At 27.7% G+C, this 26,963-nt stretch overlaps 4 protein-coding genes across 4 annotated transcripts; 1 reads left to right on the top strand and 3 right to left on the bottom strand.

Moving 5' to 3' along the window:
* The first annotated feature begins 1,454 nt into the window (after positions 1 to 1,454).
* LOC114370870 (tyrosine-protein phosphatase DSP3-like) lies at positions 1,455 to 3,207 on the top strand. The gene is made up of 5 exons (XM_028328273.1): positions 1,455 to 1,644; positions 1,738 to 1,831; positions 2,448 to 2,505; positions 2,688 to 2,731; positions 2,854 to 3,207. The coding sequence occupies exons 1-5, from the start codon at positions 1,505 to 1,507 to the stop codon at positions 3,109 to 3,111; spliced, it is 594 nt and encodes a 197-aa protein (XP_028184074.1). The 5' UTR covers positions 1,455 to 1,504; the 3' UTR covers positions 3,112 to 3,207.
* Positions 3,208 to 11,140: 7,933 nt separating this feature from the next.
* Positions 11,141 to 13,600, bottom strand: LOC114371773 (WRKY transcription factor WRKY24-like). Its single transcript, XM_028329114.1, has 3 exons — positions 13,323 to 13,600; positions 12,915 to 13,082; positions 11,141 to 11,789 (listed from the first exon to the last, which is right to left on the bottom strand). Exons 1-3 carry the CDS (start codon positions 13,598 to 13,600, stop codon positions 11,141 to 11,143), a joined length of 1,095 nt encoding a protein of 364 aa, XP_028184915.1.
* A 3,052-nt stretch (positions 13,601 to 16,652) lies between these two features.
* LOC114369686 (WRKY transcription factor WRKY24-like) lies at positions 16,653 to 18,407 on the bottom strand. Its single transcript, XM_028326928.1, has 3 exons — positions 18,105 to 18,407; positions 17,526 to 17,687; positions 16,653 to 17,058 (listed from the first exon to the last, which is right to left on the bottom strand). The coding sequence occupies exons 1-3, from the start codon at positions 18,392 to 18,394 to the stop codon at positions 16,932 to 16,934; spliced, it is 579 nt and encodes a 192-aa protein (XP_028182729.1). The 5' UTR covers positions 18,395 to 18,407; the 3' UTR covers positions 16,653 to 16,931.
* Positions 18,408 to 20,840: 2,433 nt separating this feature from the next.
* On the bottom strand, positions 20,841 to 23,990 carry LOC114371774 (probable WRKY transcription factor 20). Its single transcript, XM_028329115.1, has 4 exons — positions 23,850 to 23,990; positions 22,783 to 23,135; positions 22,363 to 22,530; positions 20,841 to 21,237 (listed from the first exon to the last, which is right to left on the bottom strand). Exons 1-4 carry the CDS (start codon positions 23,988 to 23,990, stop codon positions 20,841 to 20,843), a joined length of 1,059 nt encoding a protein of 352 aa, XP_028184916.1.
* Positions 23,991 to 26,963: the final 2,973 nt, after the last annotated feature.

A 26,963-nucleotide genomic window follows, 5' to 3' on the forward strand; every position in this document is an offset into this window, starting at 1 on the left:
TCTGATTGTTTCCTATTTTCATTTTCATTGAAAATGTTTTCAAAAATCCAACCAAATATATTATTATCATCATTTTCTGTTTTCACTAAAAATGAAAAACAGTCAAACCAAACACCCCCTTATAATCCTAACTAAATAAAAGAATAGCATGTATTTTTTAAAAATTATTAAAAACTAAATTCATTTCTTATACATCTTTAAAGTCGTTTTTTAAAGTCGAAATCGTTTTTTAAAGTCGTCTAGACTTGATCCATTTACTCGGCAACGGAGCGTTTTTCAGTTTTGACCTTTTGAATTTAGAACAGTTTGAACGTTTAATTTGTTTTATTTTACGCACATGATTTTGACCATGCAATGGAACTCTTTTGACTACATAATATTAAATATTCATAATTGAAAAGAGAAAGACTATATAACTCTTGGCCTTACTGTTGCCCAGAATCTTCTTCATTTAACGACACTTTTTTTTTTGTTCTTTAGCAAATTTGTATACATTATAAATTGACATTATCAATTAATGAAAAATCTTATGGTAGTATGATTTTTAAGGTAATAATGCATATTAATTTGTAACAAGCTTATCATAAATATTAATTTATAATTGAATAACACTGTAAAATTCTTTATACTATCAATGTATAGATTGACTATTTATTTAATTTTAGATAAAAATAAATTGTACGATCCCATCTAAAACCAAATAAGCATGTATTACATCTGCCACATGTGCAGCGAAAAAACTTGTAAATAATTTAAATTTAGACTTAGGAAATCAATATTTGAGTCCAATAATTAATCAATAGCTTATATAAAAGAAGAATATATATATATATATATACTAACTAAAATATCATTATAAGAACCAAGTTGTAAGGAAAAGGTATAGGAAGATGAGGCTCGAGTTGTCCACAAGTCCAAATCCAAATCTATTTTTTTAATCAAATATTGATGGAGGCTACTTTAATGAACCCACTTGAATCTTACTCTTGTTTTTGAATCTCGGGCTCTTTTTTTTTTATTTCTTAAATCTCAAACTCTTTCAAGATTACAATTGTTATTTTTTATTAATAGAAAAATACTACGTAAGCAAAGAGGTAAACATTAAAAAAACAATTTCCACGAATCCTCGTAATATTTAATATTTTTTTAATGACAAAAAAATCGGGTAACTTTTTAGTAAGCCGCCATCTATCTATATCATTTTCAAACTTTCCAAGTTGATTTGGTCCACTATGACAACATAACGTGATAAGTATCCATCTAGTATATTTTTAAAATATTTTTCGACCAGGATAATTAATTATTTAATTACAGATAAAAAAAGATAACCGCGAAACTTGAACTCGTAAAGATATATTATATATGATATATCACGCGACAATTTATTCATTTAATGATATCTATTATATAAGTAGAAGCCACACACACGTGTGTATATATATATATATATATATATATACCCTTTTGAACCTTACAGTTGTTAGCGAAGGCTGAAAGAATAACGATGGTGGGAGTGGTGATAGAAGATGAAGTTGTTGTTGCTCCAACTAACTTTTCAATGGTTGAAGAGGGAATTTATCGCTCTAGTTTCCCTCGTTCTTCAAATTTCTCCTTTCTTGAATCTCTCAATCTTCGATCCATCATGTAATTGTGTAACGTTTCTTTAATTTACGCTTCTCTCGTTCGCTTTCCTTTATATGAAAACTCACGGGGGTACCGTTTTGGTGACTAATGCAGATACTTGTGCCCCGAACCCTATCCGCAAGAAAATTTAGAGTTTCTTCAATCGCAAAATATTCGGCTCTTTCACTTTGGTATTGAAGGCAAGACGGTACGTAATTAACATCCTTTTCTTTTTCTTTTATCAGTCAAGAAATCATATTATATGACATGGGTACAATGGATATCCAACCCTTTTAAACAAAGTTCTTACTCAACTATAGGCATTTCATACATAACATAGGATTAATTGATCATTCATACAGGAAAAAATAAAAATTAAACCCTTTTCTCCTGCATTTAACCGTGATCACAAGATCTAAACTTTATTAGATCCAACCTCACCTTTAAAGATTATATTGTATATTTCTATCATTCTATGCAGTCATATTGTTCAACTTAGGCCAACCACACCATCCACCAAGTCTTCTTTAACCTTTTTCTTTGAAGCCGTACGTATGTTGTATAAAACTATTCCTACTGACATTAGCCATCACAACTTGAACTCCAAACAAAGTACAACACCTTTTCGTATATTAATGACGAAAAGGGGCATGAGAAATTGAGAATATAAGATGACATTATTACTCAACCCAATTAATTATATAGGTTACCTTGGATCTGTATCCTATCAAGATATGAAATATATGAATATATGATTGCATTATAAACTTAAAAAAGACGTTCAATTTCATGCTAATTTTGAGTCCTTTTTTATGTTTTTGTAGGATCTCTCTGTGTCTGCCGTTAGAGATAACATATTGGAGGCTGTTAAAGTTTTAATTGGTACTCAATTTTTCTTTAAAACAAGAGTGTTTTTAAGAGTTATCTTTGGATAAAAATATTTCTAATTACCATAACACTCTTTATTCAACTATTATCTCTTGTTGTCATATATATATATATATATATATATATATATATATATATATAGATATTATTTCTAACTTCATTTTTTGCGGTTTCAGATGTGAGAAATCATCCAGTTTTAATCCACTGCAACCAAGGAAAGGTATATATCAATATTCACCTATAGCAATTTATTTCTCATCGTTACTTGGTTTTATTTTCTTAATTAATTATAAAGATTGATTTCAAGATTCTGAATTTCTGATGCTGTATTGTTTTATGCAGCACCGAACTGGTTGCGTTGTTGGTTGCTTGAGAAAATTGCAGAGTTGGTGTCTATCTTCTGTGTTTGAGGAGTACAAGCGATTTGCTGGTGCTAAATATAGGACAACAGATTTAAGGTTCATAGAAACAGTTGACTTATTAAGCCTGAGACAGTGTCTTAACAGCATCATATACCAGTACCTAGGATATGCTTCAAAGAAGCTGAGGTTGCGGTATAGAGATGAGAATTCAATCAAGCCCCAGTTAACATCAGTTTAATTAGCTTTTTAGTGGAGCTGTTCATTAGTTATTTGAACACAAAATTTGATCACACACTATGTGACGTTACATTCAATTGTTTTATTTTTTCATTTATCCTTTTGATCACTTTTATACATTTCCAAAATATATATATATATATATATATATATATTCTGAAATCAACTTAAGAGATGGTTTTTTTGTGGTATAATTTTTATGTTCGATACCATAGCTGATTAGTTGTTTGGAGATAGTCTGTCCTTGCTCTCTCTCTTATGTTTGAATTGTTTTAGTTAGAATTATAATTTGGAATTTTAACTTTCATTCTAGTGAGTTTAGAATTATAAATTCTACCTTTAAGTTATTCAAAGAATTAGTGTGTAAAATTAGTTATAAAATCTAAAAGCTGAAAGTAATATTAATTAGAAAATCTAATATATTTGGTAAAAAAAAAAAAACTAATATATTGGTTACCTCTTGTTCATCAACTTAAATCATTAGTCAATGCATGATTAATCTATTTATTTGGCCAATCATCCTCCTGATCTTCTGATATTAATGACTTTTGTCGACCTACCACCATCGACATATATAGTTGGATACTATGATATATATCCATCATTTTTTCCCCTCAAGGAGTGTCATTAAAGAAACATGAACGAAAAATCGTTTTTCAGTTGAACGTGATTTTGATTATTAGTTGATCCATTGTAGATTGAGTCCCAATATATTAATGGACTAATTAATAATTAAGTTCAAGTATGTACGTAAATAGATTGTTGATATAACCAGGGACGGATTTGTGGGGACACGCGGGGACTTTAGTCCCCTCAAACTCCTTTTAGATGTTATATAATAATAAATAAAAGTAATATACTAATTAATAATATATTTCTAGATAAAATAATATATATTAGTTCGAGTAAAAAAAATACTAATTAATAAATCTGATAATATATGTTATAACTAATATATAATCTAATCCCCCATATATATATATATATATATATATATATATATATATATATATAATATGCAAAGGAAGCTTGAATTTTCATTAACATGGATCAAATTTTTAACTTGTCAATGATATGATTTATTGTATGGAAAGAAAACTTGATGTTTTTTAACCGTTGGATTAAAATTTTAATTTGTCAACAATTATTAATTTAATATATTATATGTAAACAAAGTTTAAAAGTTTGTTATCAGGTGAATTAGAATTCTTTGATTTGATATACTATATATATATATATATATATATATAATAATTTTTTATTTAATTTCTATACTAAAATATTAAGTTAAAAAATTATATAATAAATAAAATTTTACTAATTATTATGATTAAAATTAATAATTAATTTAGTATTCAAGATTTTCTATGTATTATATTTAAAAGAAACTTAAATTTTTGTGAGCCGTTAAATTGAAATTTTAATTTCCCAATCGTTGATTTGAGTAAACACAAATTTTATGTACAAATTTATATTTTTTTAAATAAAATTAAAACTCATTTAAAATATTCATGGACAAGTTAATGACTTTTCAAAAACCATATGACATGACTATCTTTTGTTTTAAATACTTATAACTACCATTTCAATTTTCTTTTGATAGAAAAGAAACTGTCATTTCGTATTAATAATCGCAATTAAAATTTAATGTGACATTTTTGTTTTGCTTTAATAACATAGTATTAATTATGCAGTTGCTATCTGCTCTCTTTTTCCTATCATCTCACGTAATTTTTTTTCTTTAGCATTAATCTGGTCCTAAGAACAAAACTAATTACTGAGTAGTATTTTATTTTTCCTAACCAATATTTGTTGATTGGTTTTAAGAATTTCAATCACAATTAGTGTTGCAATTATCAAGTTATGATTACGAAAAGAATATGAAACAAAGATGATGAACACAAATGGCTTTATAAATTGCAATTTCCTTACTGCTTTTCAATACTATTCCTTCTATTTTCTGCACATGTTTTTATCAAATATGGCTACTTCTAACCATGATGAGGAAAAAAAAAGCTACATGCAACAATGATTAGAAAACAAAAGCTACATGCAACAACACTATAAAGAAGTAAGACTTTTTTACTATTAATTTTTTTATAAATTAATACAAGAATTTTGTTTATTCGAGTGGGCTTATTATAGTGGGTCAAGAATTTGTCTACAATATAAACAAATTACAGTAAATTTAGTCATTGATAAATTACAAACGGTTTGTCCGTCATAATAACAAGAAAGTATAATAAATTTAGTTGTCAATAAAATTACAAAAGACTTTACCATCTCTATTTACCCATTACAAATTATTAATTTATTTTTTCTTGATTAAAGTCATTATAGACGACTTTTTTAGTGGATATAGTCGATTGTAATTGAAATAAAAGTTATATTAAGCCCACAGTAATTAAGATATAGATTACAGGGAGTTTAACCCCATGTAATTTACATAAAGGGTTATAGCTTAGTGTACTTAACTCACTGTAATTTGATTTTTAATATATTAATTAAAATTAACAAAACAAACTAAAAGCTCCCTCACTCAGCACACCCACCATATCACTCTCTCTCTCAGACACAACACCTAATGCGGATCACTCCTCAGAGACATTGAACCTCCTCACTTCCTTAAGCTTGATCCCCATGCCTACAAGTGAACTTCCAACGAATGTAGCAGAGCTTGCATGGTCGAGAACTAAAACCCCAAGGACGTACAGCAATCAATTCATCGGATGAACGAATTCATCACCACCATAGGCCATCATCAAGGATGAAGCTTCTTGCTTAAAATAGAAAGTGCAGAACAACCACCCTGATTTCCGACCAAGGTGAACAATTCGAGTAACAACAAGATGGACAGCTTGATCCTCTTCCCCAGGATCCCAAATGAGGAAACCCTAGGAGAGCCACCGACTCTAACTACCGTCCGAAGAAGGTCTAGGGCATTCATTAAAAGAAGACAGACTTTCAGGGGTTTTCATGGATGTCTTTAAGGGTAAGCCACTCTCTGTATGCGATCCTATCTGTGCAGATTTCCCAACAGCACCAATAAGAAGTAAACTACAAATAAGAGTTATGGCATTCAATCTCATATTTTTATATATATATTTTTTGCTTAAATTACTGCCATTTTCACTTTTGATGTGTATTGAGCTTCAATTTTGTGTTGTAAATATGAGTTTAAGAACAACTTTGGTGATTGCCTTGGAGTTCAAACAAAGTTGGCCAAGGACTAGTGTCTTAAAGCTTATTCAAATTCATTCTTGAATTGCTTGTTGTTGTTGAGTTTGTAAAAATTGGGAGGTTTGCATGCAGGGATTTCCTATGTCTAATGCATGACATATGATTTTAATTGATGATATTAATCGTTGCTCTAGTTTACAAGTAAGAAAGTGTGACAGTATTCTATGATAATGAGTTCAATTTATATTTAATAAACTTCACACTGAATATTCTTTTATAATAATTTATCAATAAATAATATTCTAAATATCTATAATTTATTTAATTTTTTCAAAATCATAACAAAATTCATTTTTTAAGAAAAATTATCTATTTTGATATATATATATATATATATATATATATAAATAGATGATATATATCACTGATTATTTTATAAAAATCAATTTAATTACATACAAATAAATATAAAATTTAAAAAATATTAATGAAATTCAATGCACGGATTTAAAATCTTATATATATATATATATATATATATATATATATATATATTAGTAATTAATAAATATGATAAAAATGATATCTTTATGACTTTTCATCAATTTTTATACTTTGTGTATTATCGTAAGTATTATTTTTCTATCTTTATATCTAATTATATTTAATGAGTTTGCTACACTTTTGATTGTAAAATTATTGGTGTGAATCCTGTTTAATTGTTATTTGTGTGTAAAATCAAAAAGTCTTAAAAAAACTTAAAATACAAATTTAGTATGAGTTATAAATAAACGTGCTTTTTTCTTTATGATTTTAAATGAAAATTAATTTTAAATTTATATGTAAAACTAATAAATAGTTTTGTAAAAATCATTATTTGTTAAATATTTATTTGAAGTTAGATATTTAAATAATTAAAATAAAAAAACAGCCTCTTGATGAATTCATGGACCCGTTCTTGGATATAACCTTTGTTGTTTTAAAACTAGTTTCCTCCATTATTTTAATTATTATGGTTGTTGTTTTATAATTTTGAATTAAATTTAATGCTTGTGTTATCTGATTACTTATTTAATGCATCTATTTATTTATAATACATATTTATTACTATATATATATATATTTATTATGGTCTTATTTATTTATATGGTATTATGATACCAATAACTATTGACATAAGTGAAAGTGATAACAACTATATATCTTAACTAAGTTATTGAGGTTTGAATCTTGACTTTAACTATAAAATAAATTCATCATGTGTGCTCTCACGATATTTAACAAAGATTAGTTATTGCTTTTAATATTGAATACTTTGTACTAATACTTTGGTAAGAAAAAAATGTAAGGGTAAAATATTTTTGGAGTCCTTATATAATTTGAAAAATATTAATTCTGTTTTCATAAAAATTTTCGTATTAATTTAGTTTCTATAAAAATAAAATATTTTTATTAGTCGTCAATAGTAATTTCGTTAGATGGTAATATGATGTAGCTAATAGACTTATACGCACAATTTGATTATAAATGAATTAAACAATATGTGTCGGCTAAAATCCCCCAACATGAATTAAACAATTTATGACCTGCAATTTTTTGCCACTTTTTAGGTGATTTTTTCGTACTTTCTGATAAAATTAAGGGAAAAAATGAAGTAATAGTAGGTTTGAGTTCAAGTTTCTTTTGAATGTTCTCCGAATGATAGAATTAGAAAGTAATTAAGTCTACTAGGCATATCAAAAATCCGTATAACAAAGTTACTACTAAAGACCATTTATTTTTACATGGACCAAATTAATACTAAAAATTTTATGAGGATAAAATTAATATTTTTCAAACTTTATAAGAATCCCAAACATATTTTATCCCAAAATAAAATACCATAAATAAATAAATAAATAATAACATAATGTAATATCTGTGGTATTTTATTTTGTTTATTAATTGTGGTTATGTTATTGTTAGTAGGAACGACAAGTGTACCGATTCGCACAAGTAGTATAAAACGATAAGACCGAATATCGTATCTTCAGGGAATTTGTTTCACCTAGACTATATTCAGTATGTAAACACTTATAAGGATTGAAATAAAGCAAATGTTGAGTTCTGTTTCTTATACTGAGAAACTACTCAGATCATGATTTCCTCACATGAATGAGCCTAACTCTCTTTAGACTTTGTCCTTGATTCCTCAACAAACTTGTAAAGAGTTGCACTAAGCCTACTGTATAAAATGGACTAGATCACTGCACTCCATTCCTAGACATATAGATTTCTAGCTTGCTCTATCAAGTTCTAAGGTTTTAAAGCATTTAAAATAAGTATAGATAGAAGCAATGAACATAGAGAAATAACATTAAATAGATAGTGAGAATATTACATCAAGATTGTTCCGTAGTACTTCCCAACAAAGAGGTTTAGCTTTCCATTACAAGCAAAGCTTCAAAACTACAAGAAAGAAACTATTTTTGGTGAAAGAAATTGGAAGAAGATGATGGAGGATGTCTCCTCTAGCCTCTAAACCCTAAATTTCTCTGTTTTTCTGGACTAAGCTTTCTTTGTTGCTCAAAACTCGTCTCTCTTTTGAAACTCCGTCAACCTCGGTGTTTTAAAGGCTCTTGAACTCTTCAGCTTTCGAAGGCTCGCTCAGCGAACATGTCTCGCTGAGCGAGAGTAAGTGGAATTTCGCTTAGCGAGCATGGGCGCGTTGAGCGTGAGAAAAGACAACGCTCTCGGTGGGCGGGCTGGCTGCGCGGTGGGCGGACATATCTTTGACTTATTTTCTTCTAGGGTTTCTCATCCACTAAGCAAGCTGGATGCCTCGCTAAGCGGATACATCTCGCTTAGCTAATCTGTCTCGCTAAGCGAGTCATTAGCAGTTTTAACCTTCTCTTCTTTGACCTGAAACTGAATTGGATTCACATTAAGTCACAAAAATGAAGTTTCAACTTTATAAAATCACACAATAAAGAAAAATATGTACAATTCCTACAGAAAGAACCATAAATTGAAAATAGAGTGCTATTTCCTTACAAATTTTCAATACAAAACTAACTCATAAATAACAACTAACAGTTATTTATTATATTATTTATGTATTTATGAATTGATTGATTAATTAATTAATGTTATCTTATTGATTATATTATTTAATAATTTAATAAATTATGTATATATTTATTCATGATATCTTATTGATTAATTAATTAATGTTATCTTATTGATTATATTATTTAATAAATTAATAAATTATGTATATATTTATTTATGATATTCGATGTATGTATACATATCTTTATATCTAATTATGTTTATTTCTTATTAACTTAATTATTTATATTGTTATTTTATAAATTTGATTTATTTATTTATTTAATGTATTTATTTATTAATAATTTTATTTATTTATTTACTTACTATTTAATTAGTTATGTTTATTATTGTAGTATTTAGTTACTTATTATAGTTATTATTTTTATTATATTATTGAATTATTTAATATATTATGTTTGTATTTATTTATGATATTAAGTAGAGATTTATTTGTTTGATGATTTATGTTTACTTTTTATTGTTGTAATTGTTCAAGTTTTTATTTTATAATTGAATTGTTTTTTTATTATTTATTTGTTAGTGTGTGTTTGTTATTTTATTTTTTATTTAATTAATTTGTATAATTATAATTTTAATGTTATCTGGTACATTTATTTATTTATTATGGTATTATATACTTATGGTGTTATGCTAATATGGTATTATAGTTATTATTACATTATGATATTATTTATTTATGGTATTTTCTTGAATTATTTGTTTGTAATGTTTATTATATTATTTATTCTTTTTGTAACCATTTATTATAGTTATCTTATTTATTTATTATTTAATTTAAAGATATTATTTATATACTTATTTTTAAAATTATATATATTAGTTTATTTATTTATGATTTTTTAATTATTTGTGTGGTCATTTTAACTTTTTGATTTGTTTTTTTAGAAGGAATAGTTTTTTATTTAAATTTATTGATTTTGTTTATTTATTAATGTTTGTGATTTTGTTATTTTATTTTGTATATTAATGCATTTATTTATTGACAAATTAAGATATTTGTTTATTTATTATATTTATCTATTTATTATTGTATTATTTATTTATTTAATTATTTTTTTATGACAATCAAGCATTCCACAAAACCACCAACTGTATTATCCAGTTAAAGGGACAAAAGGAATTACAAAGAATAAGTTATAAAAATTAAGTTAATTAAAATCTTTATCCTTATATTTATACCTAACACTATAGTTATTTTAATTTCTACATGAAAGTATTTACAAACTTTATTAAGTTTGACAAATACTAGTATTGTCAAGATGCCCGGCCCAATCGATCATCATGTAAAAGAAATACTTACACCTCAACCAACATCATATATCATCATTACAATTTCAGCATAACGATAAAGACTAATCATACAAAAACTAATATTAAAACTTTCATATAAAAACCAAAATTTTATTTCAACAGAAGTCTTAGCATGCACAGTGCATGTGCATGCTTACTTCCTCATACCATAGTTTGACTCATACATCCGAATAACCAAGACAACAACTACCGGACAAAATAAATCAACCCCAAATGAAGACCAACAGAAATTGTTTCAAAAAAAAAAAAACAGAAACTGTTCAGTTGCTGACAATTAACATTCAAAGACAAGATAACTATCAACAATAGTAACTTTTACAAAGGAGGTCGATAAGAGGATCACGATGACGCTGAAGGTGTAAAAAGCATTTGCTTGTTCCCCAAACATCTTATTATCATCTTGCTCCTGTTTATGCTTCAGGAACCTAGTGCTTGTCCCTTGCACCTGTTTCCCTGGAAGGAAACACCGAACTAGACCCATTTTTATCATTATTACGCCAAGCCTGAGAAGAAAACCCTCTAGAAGAAGGAACATTGATATTGTTAAATGGTGGTGAAGTCGGCAACTGGGGAAACATTGAAGGACCCCTAGGTTGAGGGGTAGCATAAGGGTTGTCAAGGTTGAATCCATAGGAGCGATGAGGCATGGAATTAGTATTATTCAAGAAAGAATAATGCATGTGGGGGTTGTTGGAGGAAGACCCAATGTTCATGTTATTGTTCAAACTTCCAAAATGGTTGGGCCTCATAAACCTGTTGGCAAATTCAGGATTCATGTCATTACGAAGTTGAAGTGTGTGAACTTGAGGTTCTGCAGGGTTTGGGGTATTCATCAGAAAATTCCTAGTTATTAGAGCATTATTGGTTGGTGCAAGTTCTTCACCACCATCATCTTCATCTTCTTCATCACCTTCATCATCCAGTACAAGTTTATTCTTGTTAGTTATCCATGAGGGTGGCTGTTCATGATTGTGCCTTCCATCATAAGTGATAATTACATTTTTATTGTTGCGCGAATCCCGTTCCACGTGTTTCCTTACGAAACACCCAGCACTTGCGCATTTGTAGTATGCCCTATACAATAGATATCCATGAAAACTACTCGTTAAATGCATATGAATGATATATATATCATACTAGGATGAATAAAATTTAGTCTCTATTGTGAAGTGTGAAGAGACCTTAATGTCAATGACTATAATAATTAATGAGGATGCGTTTATGCATGTTGATCGAAGGATGGGAGAAACAAAACAATACATAGTTTTTCTTGGGTAGAAAATAAACAATAAATGGTTGGGTTGTAACAATTTTTTTTTTTTACTTTTGCTGTTATTTGATAATTAACCTGTTGACATTAGTAGAGATAGAAAGACAAATGGTATGGTTGAGGGGAGAGAAAAGAGCATTTCGGAAAGATAGTCATTCTGAGTTGTCACAAGAAATTGAAAAATAAAGAGTGAAAAAAATAATAAATGTCACAAGTAATGTAAAAAAATAAAAAATGAGTATATAGACATAAAACATTATTAATTTTTTAGATATTAATGCTATGCATGAGATAAAAATTAAATATCTTCCTAATTGGTGGGCAATAAATTTTAAGATTTATATCTTATAGTTTACTTTTTAATAATTAATTTGTTTCTTCTAGTACGTAATTAATCAATTTCAAAATTAAATATGAAGCAATAATTAATAAATAGAATATATGTAGGTTGACACACACTTAATTACAAAATATGATATATGATAAATTTATTATTTTTTTATAATAGTTATCTTAAAAATAACTCAAAAGACAATTTTTAATTGGTTATCAATGTAAAAAAATTACAGGTTCACAGTACATATGTGTTAATTTTTTTAAAAAAATATTCCATTACTCATCAGTCATCGTACGTCTCTTAATTTTTCATTTCCTTTGTTATTTTCTTCTCTATTGATCCCTCTCATCTACACACTCATTTCATACCCTTTCCGACGAATAAAAGGAATCATTATTAATCAAATGATAAGCAGATATGCAAATAAGTGAAATAGCCATGAGTATAATATTGTCAAACTGAACAAATAACCATGAGTTATGCAATTTATAACACATAGCATCACATATGCATCATATCATCCATGTTGTAAAGAAATATATATAAACAAACTTGCACATGCAGCGAGTGAAGAGAGAGCTGAACAGTATACCTAGGGTATAGACATCCCTTCATAATCTTCTGGCCATATTTGCGCCAGCGATATCCATCATCATCTATCTCTTTTTTGCTACCAATTCGCACTGTCAATTCTGTTTCTCCATGGAAAGACCTCCCTGCAGTCCCTTTATCAGATTCCTCCAAGGATCTCTTCCTCTTCCTACAGTACAAAATAAAATCCATCAAAACACACATTAATCAATCAATTAACAAAAACATAAATTCTCATCACCAACAAGTAGACACTATCCGATTGAACTGTGTAGCTAGTCATAACCAATTTCTATATGACACGATTTTAATTTTTTTTAATTTGAAAAATGTGGTTAATCACACAGAAATTAATAGACAAAAACTATATATATAATCTAGCCATGTAATAATTTCTGAGGAGAAAAACCTGTTCCCAGAGTCAGATCCTCCCTCCACAATACTAGCTCGGTCTTCAACATCATCAATGTCAACAGGAGCATCTGGAGTAGATGATGGTTGTTGTAAGGGTCGGAAGTTGTCATCGGATTCAGAATCGGGGAGCCAAGTCTCATCAGAAGTTGCCGGTCTTGCTTCCTCATCCTCATTAGGTATAGTATTAAGATCAAATGGCAATGGAAGCTTCACCGTTTTGGCGACATCATTGGAGGACTGCATTTGTTCAGCAAGAGGTTGGCACCCTTCCATTTTCACGAAGCAATTGTTATGATCACAAGAAGCCTGATATACTACTCATATATATATATATATTGAAAATTACATGTGCATTTTAAGTAAAATGCAAAAAGGATTCACCTAATGAAAGAAAGATGGAAGAGAGAGAATAAGTATACCTAAAGAAATGTTAATAACACTCAGATAATTTTTTTAATATATTTTTTATTGGTTAAAATTTATTAAAAGTATAAAATTTTGTGAGTCTTGTATTATTTATGCATGTATCTTTCTTTTAATTTTGTAATTTTTAATTAATTTCAATCAATAAAAAAGAATTTCATCTTAGGTTGTTTATAATATTATACTTCTCGCTTGTGATAAATAAAAAGAAATATTTTCTTCATCTCAAAATAAGTATTATTTTAAGTTTTTTTATACATAAAAAAGCTAATAAATAAATGAAAAGTGTAATAATTTTGTAAATCTAGTCTTATTAAATATATAAAAGAGAATAATATTAGTATTACATTAAAAAATCAAAGTGAAACTTATTAGAAATATTAGTAGAAAAAATTAATCAATATTACATTGAACAATAAACTTTGTTTGAATGTTTATTTTTGTTTTTATTTTCTAAAAATAGTTTTCATTTTCAAATTATCATGATTTAGAAAAACAAATGTTTATTTTGATTTACAAAGATAATATTTATCATCTTGCCTACCCATTTTCACTTTTTGGCTTATTTTTTAAAATATTTTCAAATTTTTTAATTAAACATATTTTTACTTTTATTTTTTGTTATTTTTTAAAATGAAAATAGATAGCACTCAAACTCAAGACCACCTAATATTTTTTTCCAAATGTGATACTCATTTTGAGATTTTTTTCCAAATGTGATACTCATTTTGAGATTTAAGTAGTAAATGTTTAGAGCGGAGAAGTTTTCACCCATTATTAATTACTTAGTAATTATTAGTTTGGAAGCATTCACATATTGGATAATTAATTTCTGATAAAAATAATAAATACATACGTGTTCGATAGAAATCTCATCAATGTTTTTAGTTTTTGTATTATATTTTTTTCAATTTTTAAAAAAAGTATGTTTAAAAATATTAAAAAAAAATAATAAATACATACGTGTTCGATAGAAATCTCATCAATGTTTTTAGTTTTTGTATTATATTTTTTTCAATTTTTAAAAAAAGTATGTTTAAAAATATTAAAATAAAAAAATTGGTGTATTATATGAATTAAAAATAGTTTTTTTAAAATAGAATCCCGAAAAGAGAAATTATTTATTTTTGTCTCTAAATTTAATGAAACAACTCTTGATCTAGTTGAATTTATTGAGCTGGGTGCATAAATTATCATAATCCTTCTAATATTATCTTTTTTATTCCTGCAAATAAAAAAATTAAATGAGAAAGAAATTAAATAATAAAAATATTTAAATGTAGAATTATACGCATATAAAGGTAATATAAGTAGGTAATAAAATATGAATCTTGCTTACTAATGTGCTAAGAATATTGGTTAAGGAATTTTAAAAAAAATATTAAAAATCATATTGGAAAGCATTTAAAAATCATAGGGGAACATATGTTTACGCATCCCAATTTAAAATTTTCTCCTTTTCCTTACTTTTTTTTTTTTCCGAAGACCTTATTTTTACTTAACCAGGACACCAATTAACATTTATCATAAATATTAATAATTAAATTAGTTATCTGTCAAAATTAAATTAATTAATTAATGTTAAAAATATGAATGGATAGCTGGTTGTGGAGAGTCAATCTCTCGAGGTGTTGAGATTTATTTAAGAGGCTAAATTTTCAATATCAATTTTTTTATACACCAGAAGATTAAATACTTGACCACATGTTTATTAAGAGGCATATGATTTGATAATCACTTTTGGTATTGAGATCTATTTAATTAAGGACCTCTTCCAATATTTTTTTTTCATACACAAGTATTAGAGATAGAACATTTGACTAAGTATTCCAGAGATAAGATTATTTGTTACTCATATGTCCCACAATGTTTAAATGATATATGTTTGAGACTGATTCTAAGGTGGAAAAGCAGTCTCCTATCGTGAGAAACTAATAGTTTAGATTTATTAGATTTTAAACAAAGGTTAAGATTTTTTTCTTTTAATTTTTTTTTGTTTTTTCTTTATCTTTACAAGATTGTCCCTACCCCCTTCCCTATCAACCAGAAATCTCAGTGTCGTTGTTGCCTCCAAGTAGAACCTAATTAATCGTGTTTTCTACACACCAAATTAAAACGTGTCACTTATGTTCCCCACATATATTCACTATAAATAATTGTTGCAAACGCATAGTCATGCAAATATAAAAATAAAAAAACACAATTTAATGTCTGAATTGCCTAAGAGGTATTATATATATATAAATCAATTTAATACAAACTAAATTTAATGCTAAAAATAAGTGTCGAGAGAACTTTCTTCAAATGGATACAAAAAGAATAGGTGTTGAGAAAGCTTAACTTAAACATATTTTGTTAAGTGATCATAATGTTATGGGGGAGTTATTAAGATTACCCCCTATAGTTTGCTTTGTAGTTTCTTTTTCTTTCCTCAGGGCTTAGCCCCTTTTAATTCCAAAAAGAATAGGGAAAAATAAATTCACCCAGCTTGATGATGATCGGATTATATATACCAAAAGATCTAAAATAAATAAATAAAAAGTTTAAAAATGCATATAGGAAACTCGTCCTGTTGTTGAGCACAATTGAGGAAGCCCAAAATGATACGTTGAAAAGAATTGTTAAACAAAAATGGGGCTCGCGGGATAAAATAGGAATAATAGTTTCTAGAACTTACTATGAGATTCTGTTATTAGTGAATGACTAAGATGAATTCTATTGTAATTACCTATTATGGATAACGTTGAATGAAGTCTAATTTTTCTCTTCTCTATATATTATTCTTCTTCTGTGGAGCTTCGTTACTCGAAAAGGGTTCATAACACGCCTCCACTAATTAGTGCAACTCAACAAAATCAGTAAGAGGGAAAAGGGGCTTGGTAAAATTGTTGGTGCAAGAAAATTAACAATCAAACATTCCATAAAACCAGAAGTTAAAGGACAAAAAGGAATTATAAGAACTAAGTATAAACAGCATTTGCATGCCCTGCACACATTATTCATTATTATTGATCTCCTTTCTCTACCTAGTACTAGCTATCTCCTGCACTTGATGCCTTGAAAGGACCAGGTTGAGGGGAAGCATCACGGTCAAGGCATGGTATTAGCCTTAGCAACTGCTGCCGCAAGTTCTTCGCCGCCATCATCTTCTTGTTCTTCGTCATCTACACGCTGTTTCTTCTTAATTTGTGGGTGGTTCATGATTGTGTTTACCAACATAAGTAGTAATCACATGTTTTGTGTTGACTGAATTTCTGTCCACTTCCTTCCTTGCGCAACACCCTGCACTTGCGCATTTGTAGTAGACCCTATAGAAAAAGATCCATATGAAAACTCTCGTTAAATCAATGTATATTGGCAAAACTGCATATATATATATATATATATATAATATTTCATACTATGGGGTGAAAGCTTAGGCGGTCATCGGGTCATGAATCTTTTTTCTTAAAAAATGTGTGAAAAAAAGAATTCCATTACTCATTAATTAATAATTACATCACTTACTTTTTTCTTTCCTTCTTTATTATTTTCTTCTCTAGCTATCCCTTTTCTCTACTCACTCAAGAATCATTATTCAAATGATAAACTGATATTTAATTAAGTGAAGTAACCATGAGTAATTTCAAACTGAACAAAGAGCATAGCACTCGTCAATATTCTCCATCTTATGTATGCAATCTAATTATAACAGATAGCATTATATATATATATATATATATATATATATATATATATATATAAACGTGCACCGAGTAAAGAGAGAGCACAATACCTAGGGAATAAATTTCCCTTCATAGTCTTGAGTCCATATTGGTGCCACTGATAGCCATCATCCACAAATATTACTGTCTCACTTTGGGTCTCAAATGGCAACACAAAGGTTTCCCTACGGACAACGCTTCCCATCCCTCTATTATCAGATCTTTTTCTCTTCCTGTAATAATAGAAAATAAAATGGTTCAAAACAGACAAATTAATTAACAAAAATATAAATTCTCATTATTTGTCACATATCACCACAACCAAGTAGGCGTGGTCATGACTAATTTTATGTAAAACGTTAAATAATATGTGTCACATAAAGATTGATAAAATCACACTTAAAAAAAGAGATTGACAAAATTAAAGAATGTTGCTAACCAACAATATTTTTAGAAAAATTAAATGAAAAAATATTTATTATAAAAATCATAAAACGTAAAAAAAAAGTCATTAATAATATTATTTTATACATTTCAATAAAGAAATTATTTTAATTTCTTAACCAACGACGGAACACACTTATTAACATTTGTATAAATTAAATTATATTGCCATGGACCATGTAGTAATAATTTCAGAAGAACAAAACCTATTCTGAGAGTCAGATTCCGGATCAACAATGTTGACTCTGTGATTGTGAGCAGCATCGGTAGGAAGAGCAACTTGTTGAATGTGATCGTCTGGTTCAGAAGCACTAGCGGCTCTGGTTTCACAGCCGCCACCAACTTTGGCACGGGCTTCCTCCGAGAAAGAAATTGGTTCCTCCTCCTCCTCCTCTGGTTTGGAATTAAGATCAAATGACAATGAAACCTTCACTGTTTTCTCATCATTTTGTTGATCAACTTGTGTTGGAGAAGGAGAAGCATTTGAGAAATCCATCGCTTGAGCATAAGAGGTTGGTACCCCTCCTATTGCCACCAAGCTACTATTATAAAGCAGAAACCTATTAAATTCATATACGTTAATAAATGTGCGTTTTTAATGAATTACAAAAACAATTAATGTCCACTCTAGTTTATTTATTATTTTAAAGGAAGATATTAAATGTCCACTATTGACACCGGTGAAAGCCAAAGAAAAGAGAAAAATCACTTACAAGTAAAATCCACTTTACAGACGCACGTTATGAGATTTTGTAAATTTACACAAATTCCTCCCCTGCTTTTATTTATTTCAACACTAACCTCTCTCAATTTTTAAAAAATACTTACCGACACTTGTTATAGAACACACTAATTATTTAATTATTTGAAAAAACATTACATTGTGCTTTTAAGTGTAAATGCTAAAAAATAGAAAAAGTCTTGTAATTTCACAAAACTTTAGGAGTAACTAATGTGATTTACTAAGATATAAAGAAAGAGATAAAATGAACAGTACACATTAATAAAGTATTTAGAGTAAAAAATGTTCATCAATCGGTACTTAATGATTATTTGTTTGGAAGCTTAATTTCTGAGAAAATAATAAATAAATGTTAGATAGAAAATCTGATCTATCTTTCTAGTCTCGATAATATATATATATATATATATATATATATATATATATATATATTAATTAGTCTTTAAAAAATAATTATAAAAATATATAGTTCATTTAATATATACTTAAATATTTTTGGGTTCATTAGTCTCTGTACTGTTACTTAATAACTATTAGTTGTCGAGGAAGTTAAAAACTAAGAGCGTAAAATATTAAAAAAATATATTAAAGAGAATAAACAAAAGCGAATATATTTACAGTGATTAAATAAAAGTTGTATAAAGTGGCATGTCATCGCACAAGAGAATGAAACAACAGCTACTGACAACTAAGCAACAATTGAAACTAAGGATAAAAATTAAATATTACAAATTAAATTTTTTTAAATTTTTTAAAAAGACTAAAATAAAAAATCAAATAATTACACATAATAAAAATATATTTAAACCTTTTAAAATATCATAATTTTATTATATACAATTCCTATAAATATAATCTAAGCATATGTAAAATTAATTATAATTAAATTATATATATATATATATATATATATATATAAGCATATGTTATTGTAAGGTGTTGGTCATTATCATTAATTCACTATTTTTTTTAACTTCCAAATTAATACATCAACTCCTACCATAACTCATGTTCCATAAAGAATGTTAATAATATTAATGGATTCTTAGCTGGTTTGGATGGAGAATCAATGATTATTCTATTGAAGTATTGAAATATAATTAATATATTTAATGGTTCTTGTATTATATATATATATATATATATATATATATATATATATATATATATATATATTAGTTTAAATATGTTTAGATCTTGATATCGGATTAATTTTTGTTTTAGTTTTCTAATAAAAAAATTGTTGCATTAAACCTCTAATATATATATTAAAAGTTTTATTTTGAGTCTCTAGTTAAATAATAATGTGATATCATCATTTAACGGTAAAAATAAACAAAAGAGACTAAAATTTATGGCAGAAAAAAAGTTGGAGGGTGTTAACTAGTGAACAAAATATTTAAGGACTAAAATCATAAACTGTAAAAAATTTGGAGACAAAAAATATAATTAACCTTAAAAAATATATATTAATATGAAATCATTATTTTATATTCTTATAAGATAAAAGGTTAGTAAAAATAATATTTGATAAGTAGGCCTTGTATGTGGACTTATGGGGTCTAAAATTAAGCTTTTATTTGGTTAAAAGAATAGTTGAGTAAAAACTAGAAAAAAATATTAAAAATAAAGAAAATTTTTACTTCTTAATCATCCGTTTGTATTCTTTTCTCTTAAATAAAATCTCAAATTCATAGTTTGGGTGTAGGTATGAAAAAATAAATGTACTCATGAGAAAATTGAAGACAAATCGGCAATGAGTTATCAATGTTTGTTGGTTGAAGTGACATGAAATTTAATTTTTTTTTCTCAAGTAAAGAATCAAGCTTGAGCCTTGTGATGTACAGGAAAAAAAAAGGTGTTAAGAAAGCTTATCCTTAAGCAGTAGTTGTTATAAGTGATGATAGATGTTGAGAAAGCTTATTTTAATCTTATAGCTTCTTAATTTTTCTTTCCTCTTGGGCTTAAGCCCCTTTTAATTTAATTCCAAACAAAATTGTCCATCCACTTGATGATTGGATGATACCATAGATTTAAATAATAAAAAATTCAGCAGAGTTTAAAAATGCATATAGGAAAGGTGCTTGATAAAATTATGGGTGCAAGAAAACAATATAATCAATCATTCCACAAAACCATAACTGTTTACAATGAACTAATAAATAAATAAAAAGCATTTGCATAATTACATGCCCTAGTACTAATTATCTCCTGCACCTGGTACCCCGGAAGGCCCAGGTTGAGGGGCAGCATCACTGCCAAAGTTGAGTCCATAGGAGCTTTGAGGCATGGCTTTAGTATTATTCAAGGAAGAATAATAATGCATTTGGGGGGTGTAGGAAGAAGACCCAATATTCATGTTTATATTATTGTTGAAACTTCCAAAATGGTTATTGGGACTCAGAAACCCATTGGCAAATTGATCAGGATTCATGTCATTACGAAGTTGAAGTGTGTGAACTTGATCAGTTTCTGCAGGGTTTGGGTTATTCAGAAAATTCCCAGTCGCAGCAAATTGAAAAGTCATTAGGCCATCATCTTCATCTTCGTCTTCATCTTCTTCATCATCCACAAGCTGTATCTGGTGACGTTTCCTTCTGGGGGGTGGTTGTTCATGATTGTGTTTACCCTCATAAGTATTAATCACAATTTTTCCTGTTGCATGAATCACGTTCCACGTGCTTTCTTACATAACACCCAGCACTTATGCATTTGTAGTAGGCCCTGGAAAAGATCCATGAAAACTCGTTAGATTAATGCATATATATTGGCAAAACTGCATGAATATGATATCATACTAGGATGAATGCTTAGGCTCTAATGTGAAAAGTGAAGACCTTAATTAATCATGTGAATGGATACAAAGCTGAGCAGTAACAAACTTTTACTGTTGCTGTTATCTAGTAATTAACTAGTTGGTGTAGTAGAAATGAGAGAAAGAATGGTTATGGGAGGGATAAAATGTCACTTTGAAAAAATAGTCATTCTGAGTAAGAAATAGAAAGAATAAAAAAAGAATGTAATAAGTGAATAAAAAAAGAGAAAAAATAGAAAGAAGACTGAGAAAATGAGTAGATATAATCATTAATTATTTAGATATTAAATGCTATGCATGAGATAAAAATTAAATATATCTTCCTAATCTATGGAGCAGTAAATTTTAAGATTTATATCTTACATTTTAATATTTAATTAATTTGTTTCCTCTAGTAATTAATTTTAAAATTGAATATGAGAAAATAACTAAATAAAATGTAGGTTCACGCACAATTAATTACAAAATGTCGCGTGCAATAAATTTATTGATTTGTATAATAATTATCTTAAAAATAATTTAAAAGATAATTTTTAATTGGTTATAAGTGTACAATATTTATATATTAACTGTGTGTGTCTATAAAAGTCTAATTTATTTTTAAATATAAATTATGTGCGAAATGGAAAATTTTATTTCCTATTTTACTATTTTACGGAATATCAAACTTTCCTCCTATTTAATCTTTAATTTTATTTTGTTTGTTAGTAATTTTTAAAATTAAATATGCAAATAGTAAAATAGCCATGAGTAATTTGAAACTGAACAAATAGCCATGTGTATACTTATGCAATATTGCAATTTATAACCCATAGCATGACATATGCATGATATATATCATCCATGTGGTACACAAATATAAACAAACTTGCACGTGCATCTAGTCAAGAGAGATCGAACAGTATACCTAGGGTATGTATGTCCCTTGATAACCTTCTGGCCATATTTTCGCCAGTTATATCCATCATCCAATATGGTCTCGTTTTTGCTCTCAAATTGCACCACCACTGTTGTTTCCCCATGGAAAGACTTCCCAGTCCCTTTCTTATATTCCTCCAAAGATCTCTTCCTCTTCCTGATGTAGAAAATTAATAAAATCCATTAAAACACCAATTAACAAAAACATAAAAATTCTCATTGTTGTTATACACATCACCACCAAGTAGACACTATCACATTGAACTGTGTGGTCTTAACTAGTTAACTCTGTGACACAATATTATTTTTTTAAAATTGAAAAACATGGTTAGTTAATTCTCTCATATAGATAGACAAAACTATTTATATAGTCCAAACCATGTAATAATTAATTTCTGAAGAGTAAAACCTGTTCTCAGTGTCAGATCCTCCTTCCCCAATACTGGCTCTGTCTTCTTCATAATCACTGTCATCAGCAGCATGTGTTGGATGAACATCATTATTAAGAGTGAGCTCCAAACCATTGTCAGGTCCAACGTTGTCAGCTGATTCAGATACAGCAGCATGTGTTTCACTCCCTCCACCAACTTTGGCACTAACTTCCTCCTCCTCATCAGGTTTAGCGTTAAGATCAAATCGAAACTTCACCTTTTCCGCATCATTGGAGGAGTGTACTTGTTCAGCAACGTCTTGTGTGGGAGGAGCAAGAGGTTGGCACCCTTCCATTTCCACCAGGCAATTATTAATGTTATCAGCAGGAACCTGATAAATTCATACATGCAAATTACACGTGCATTTTTAGTCAATTACAAAAATGATTAATGTCCACACTAGATGACACTGAAAGAAACAGAAAACAGTCAAAACACGTAAGTGTAAGTATAATCGATTATATGATATGGTAAATAATAAACACCAATGCATGAAGTGTTTGGAATGAATATAAGTGTTCGCCAATCATTTAACACAAGTGAATTATTATGAATTAGTTTGGAAGCAATCACATAACTGGCTGAAATATAACATCAGTTTATGATAACCAAGTAGCAAGTGGGACTAAAGCTAAATAAAATTGAATATTACAGAGATTATATATTAAAAAAACTAAGTTTAAAAGAACTAAAATAAAAAATAAATTTATTACACGGACTAAAAATATATTTAAAGCTTCCAAAAAAAATATCACAATTTTTGTCATATAATTCCTATAAAAATTGTTTATTTTTTCTCAACATTTAATAAAATGAGTAATTTTAGTCTCTTAAGAACCATAAAATATGGTAATTAACGAAGAACTAAAATCACATCATTTATTAAATATAAATACAAAAATAAATAATAGTTTTTTATAAAAATAAAATTGAAAACAAATATTTTTGTGGACTAATCTTTTTTTTAGACCATAAAAATATAGACAAAACAGAAGGTAAACCTTTTTTAAACATATAGACAAAACAAAAGGAGGGGAACATATACCAGAGGAGGAGAAGTCTCAAAGCTTGTATCAATTATGGGTTCGTTTAAATCAAAGTCGAGACCCCTTCTCTCCTTAGTACTACTCGATTTGGCAGAGAAACCATGGTGTTGATGGTGATGGTTCTGGCTATTGTTTTCCATGGCAGTAAGGAGGAGAGAGAGAGTTAAAGTTGAAATAAAGAGAAAAAAAAAACAAGAGAGGGATAGAGAGGCTGGAGAGGGTTGGAGAGAGATCCTGCTGGAAAGGATTTGAGTCCTCTGACAAGAGATTGAACACATAAATATAGAGTTTGTACACAAACTGTAGTGATCTTAAAAGGTAAGTGTATACTGTACATGGTAATATAAGCTGTTACGTCCTGTATAAGGAGAGTAGCACAAGAATTGGAGTTTAAAGCTAAAGAATACATGGCAATAACCAAATTTTATCCCACTTAAGAGTCTAAACATTATGTGAGATCCGCTAAATAAATAACATACACGACATTATTTAAGCATAAGTAAAATTAATTTTAATTAAATAAAAATTATATAAATTTGAGATTATATATATTAGCATATATCATTATTGTAATAAAATAACAAAAATAGTGTCATTGTAAGTTGTTTGTCATTATCATTATTTTTTTTTTTCAAATACATCAACTCCCACCATGACTCGTATTCCATAAATATATGGCCTATAGTCTTCTTCCCCTCTTAATTACCTCAGGAAAGTGCTAGCTAAATATGAAAAATATGAAAGTTTCCTTCTTATAATTTTTATTTGTCTGAAAAGAATGGATGAGTTTGTTTAATCTTAAAAGAAGCCATTTTAAAATAAGTGTTTTAAAAAAAATACTGTTTTAAGAAGCAAATATAATTTTTTTTTAAAAATAAAATATAAATCATTTATTTTAAGTAAAAATAATTTAAACAGATACATCAAAAAACATAAAACTTTTTATTTTATTAAAAAATATATATTTTAAATAAATTTAAATAAAATCACTCAATATCTTTTAGAAAAACGAAATATGAAATATATTAAATAATAAAATATTTAAATATGAAATCATATGCATAAAGGTACGTAGGCAATAAAGTATTAAAAATTAAATTAATCTCTGGCAAAAAAAATAGTGATAAGAATATAATTTTATTAATGTAAGTTATAATTGAGAATTAAATATTTTTAATTGACTTGAAAGTCTGAATATATGGTGAAATATTAATTCTTATCTTAAATGACGAAAATATTAATGATTATTCTTGTAAGAAAATTAAAATTAAAATTTTGAATTATGAAGAAGAGTAATAATGAAAAAATTTCCATAAAGATGATTTTGAGATTAAATATTTTGAAATTATGTAATAATATATTGATAACATTTAAATTTAATGTAATGAATTAAAATTTAAAATTCGAATTGTTAAAAAGAGTAATAATGAAAGTTTTCCATAAAGATGATTTTGAGATTCAAACTTCGAAATTCCGTAATAATATATTGATAACAAATTAAATTTAATGTAATAAATTAAAAATTAAAATTTTAAGTTGTCAAAAAAGTAATATTGAAATATTTCCATAAAGATGATTTTGGGATTCAAATTTTGAAATTCTATAATAATATATCAATAACAATTTAAATTTATTTTCTAATAATTTATTATGCGCATGGCATGATAAAACAAATAAACTTGTCAAAATTTTGATTAAGACATCAGGGTCATGTCATGAGCTAGAGTTGTTACTTTTTTTTTTGGTACAATTCATACATTTTTGGTAAATAGTAGAATTTAATAAGTTCAGTTTTTTTATATAATATAATAATTTTCTTTTATATAATATACAATAAATTATAAGAATTTCTTAAGATTTATTCTTATTACATCAATATTTTTTCATTTTTACATTATTTTTGAGTCCCGATCATGTAACACTTTTTACACCTAAATTAATATATTAATTTATATATTTTTTGGTACATTTAGTGTCTTGTTATATTTTTTTCACCATATCATTAGTACAAATTAAATATTCAATTCTTTTTGTTGGGTAATATGGTCTAGTAACTCAGGTTTGTCAATGTTATAATCATTCTCATCCGTGTAGAAAGATCATTTTATGTCGGTTATTAGAATTTTGAACTTGATGAGGAAACAGTATAAGCTCTAGCTAGCTAAATAAGCCACCACAAAACCAACCGCATGTTTCCCAAGAGCTAGTACTGAAATACCATGAAAGAGTTGAAAATATGAATTGGGTGGACAATGAACAAGGCCAAGTAATGGTCTATTCAACCCCCAACATTTTCTTTCTCATTCAACCCCATAAAACATGAAAGTTAGAGGCAAGAATGAGAGTTTGAAAACAAACCTTCAACAATGACAATGTCATGGCGGCACACAACATTCCACGATCGATAGGGCAATTTTGGAAGACACCTACGACGGTCGGTGAGTGATGGGGGACGTGAGCTGAGTGAGAGGAAAAAACGTAAGGTGGGTGACTGAGGGCACGAGGATCTGAGCAACTTTAGGCATGAGGGTTAGTTACTTAATTGACTATGCATACCATGATGATTTTTCCAAAAATGTCATGGATTTCTCATCTCTATGACGGTTATAATACGACTCATCGTTATATGCTTCATTTGAAGATGAGTTGTGTAAAATCGTCATCATTTAAACACATCATAATTACAAAAATATCACTATCTATTCTTCTACGATGATTTCAAATGACTGATGTGAAATGTGCATCATAAAAACCTTTTTTGCTATAGATCTATAGCACTCAAACCTCATGTGGTGGCCATTTGCTGGTTGGTCTATCATATCGGGGAGGCTATTGGGTATTGAAAACAATAGCATGACTACTTAGACCTTGCTGGGAAGAGAATAGGCTGGGAGGGATGACATTTATAAATACTTTTATATGCTTGTAACTCTCTTAATAGTTGTTGTACCCATTTTAATAATATGCTTTACCTTTGGCTAAAAAAAATTCAAATGATTCTCTTTTTACTTTTAGAGGCTGGTAAAGATGCATTGTGCTAACATTAGTAAAACTCATATTTGCAAGTAATATTTGTACTATTTAACTAACTTTTAAATGAACAACAATATTCA

The sequence above is a fragment of the Glycine soja genome, chromosome 10 (genome assembly GCF_004193775.1).
Source record: "Glycine soja cultivar W05 chromosome 10, ASM419377v2, whole genome shotgun sequence".
Taxonomy (NCBI): domain Eukaryota; kingdom Viridiplantae; phylum Streptophyta; class Magnoliopsida; order Fabales; family Fabaceae; genus Glycine; species Glycine soja.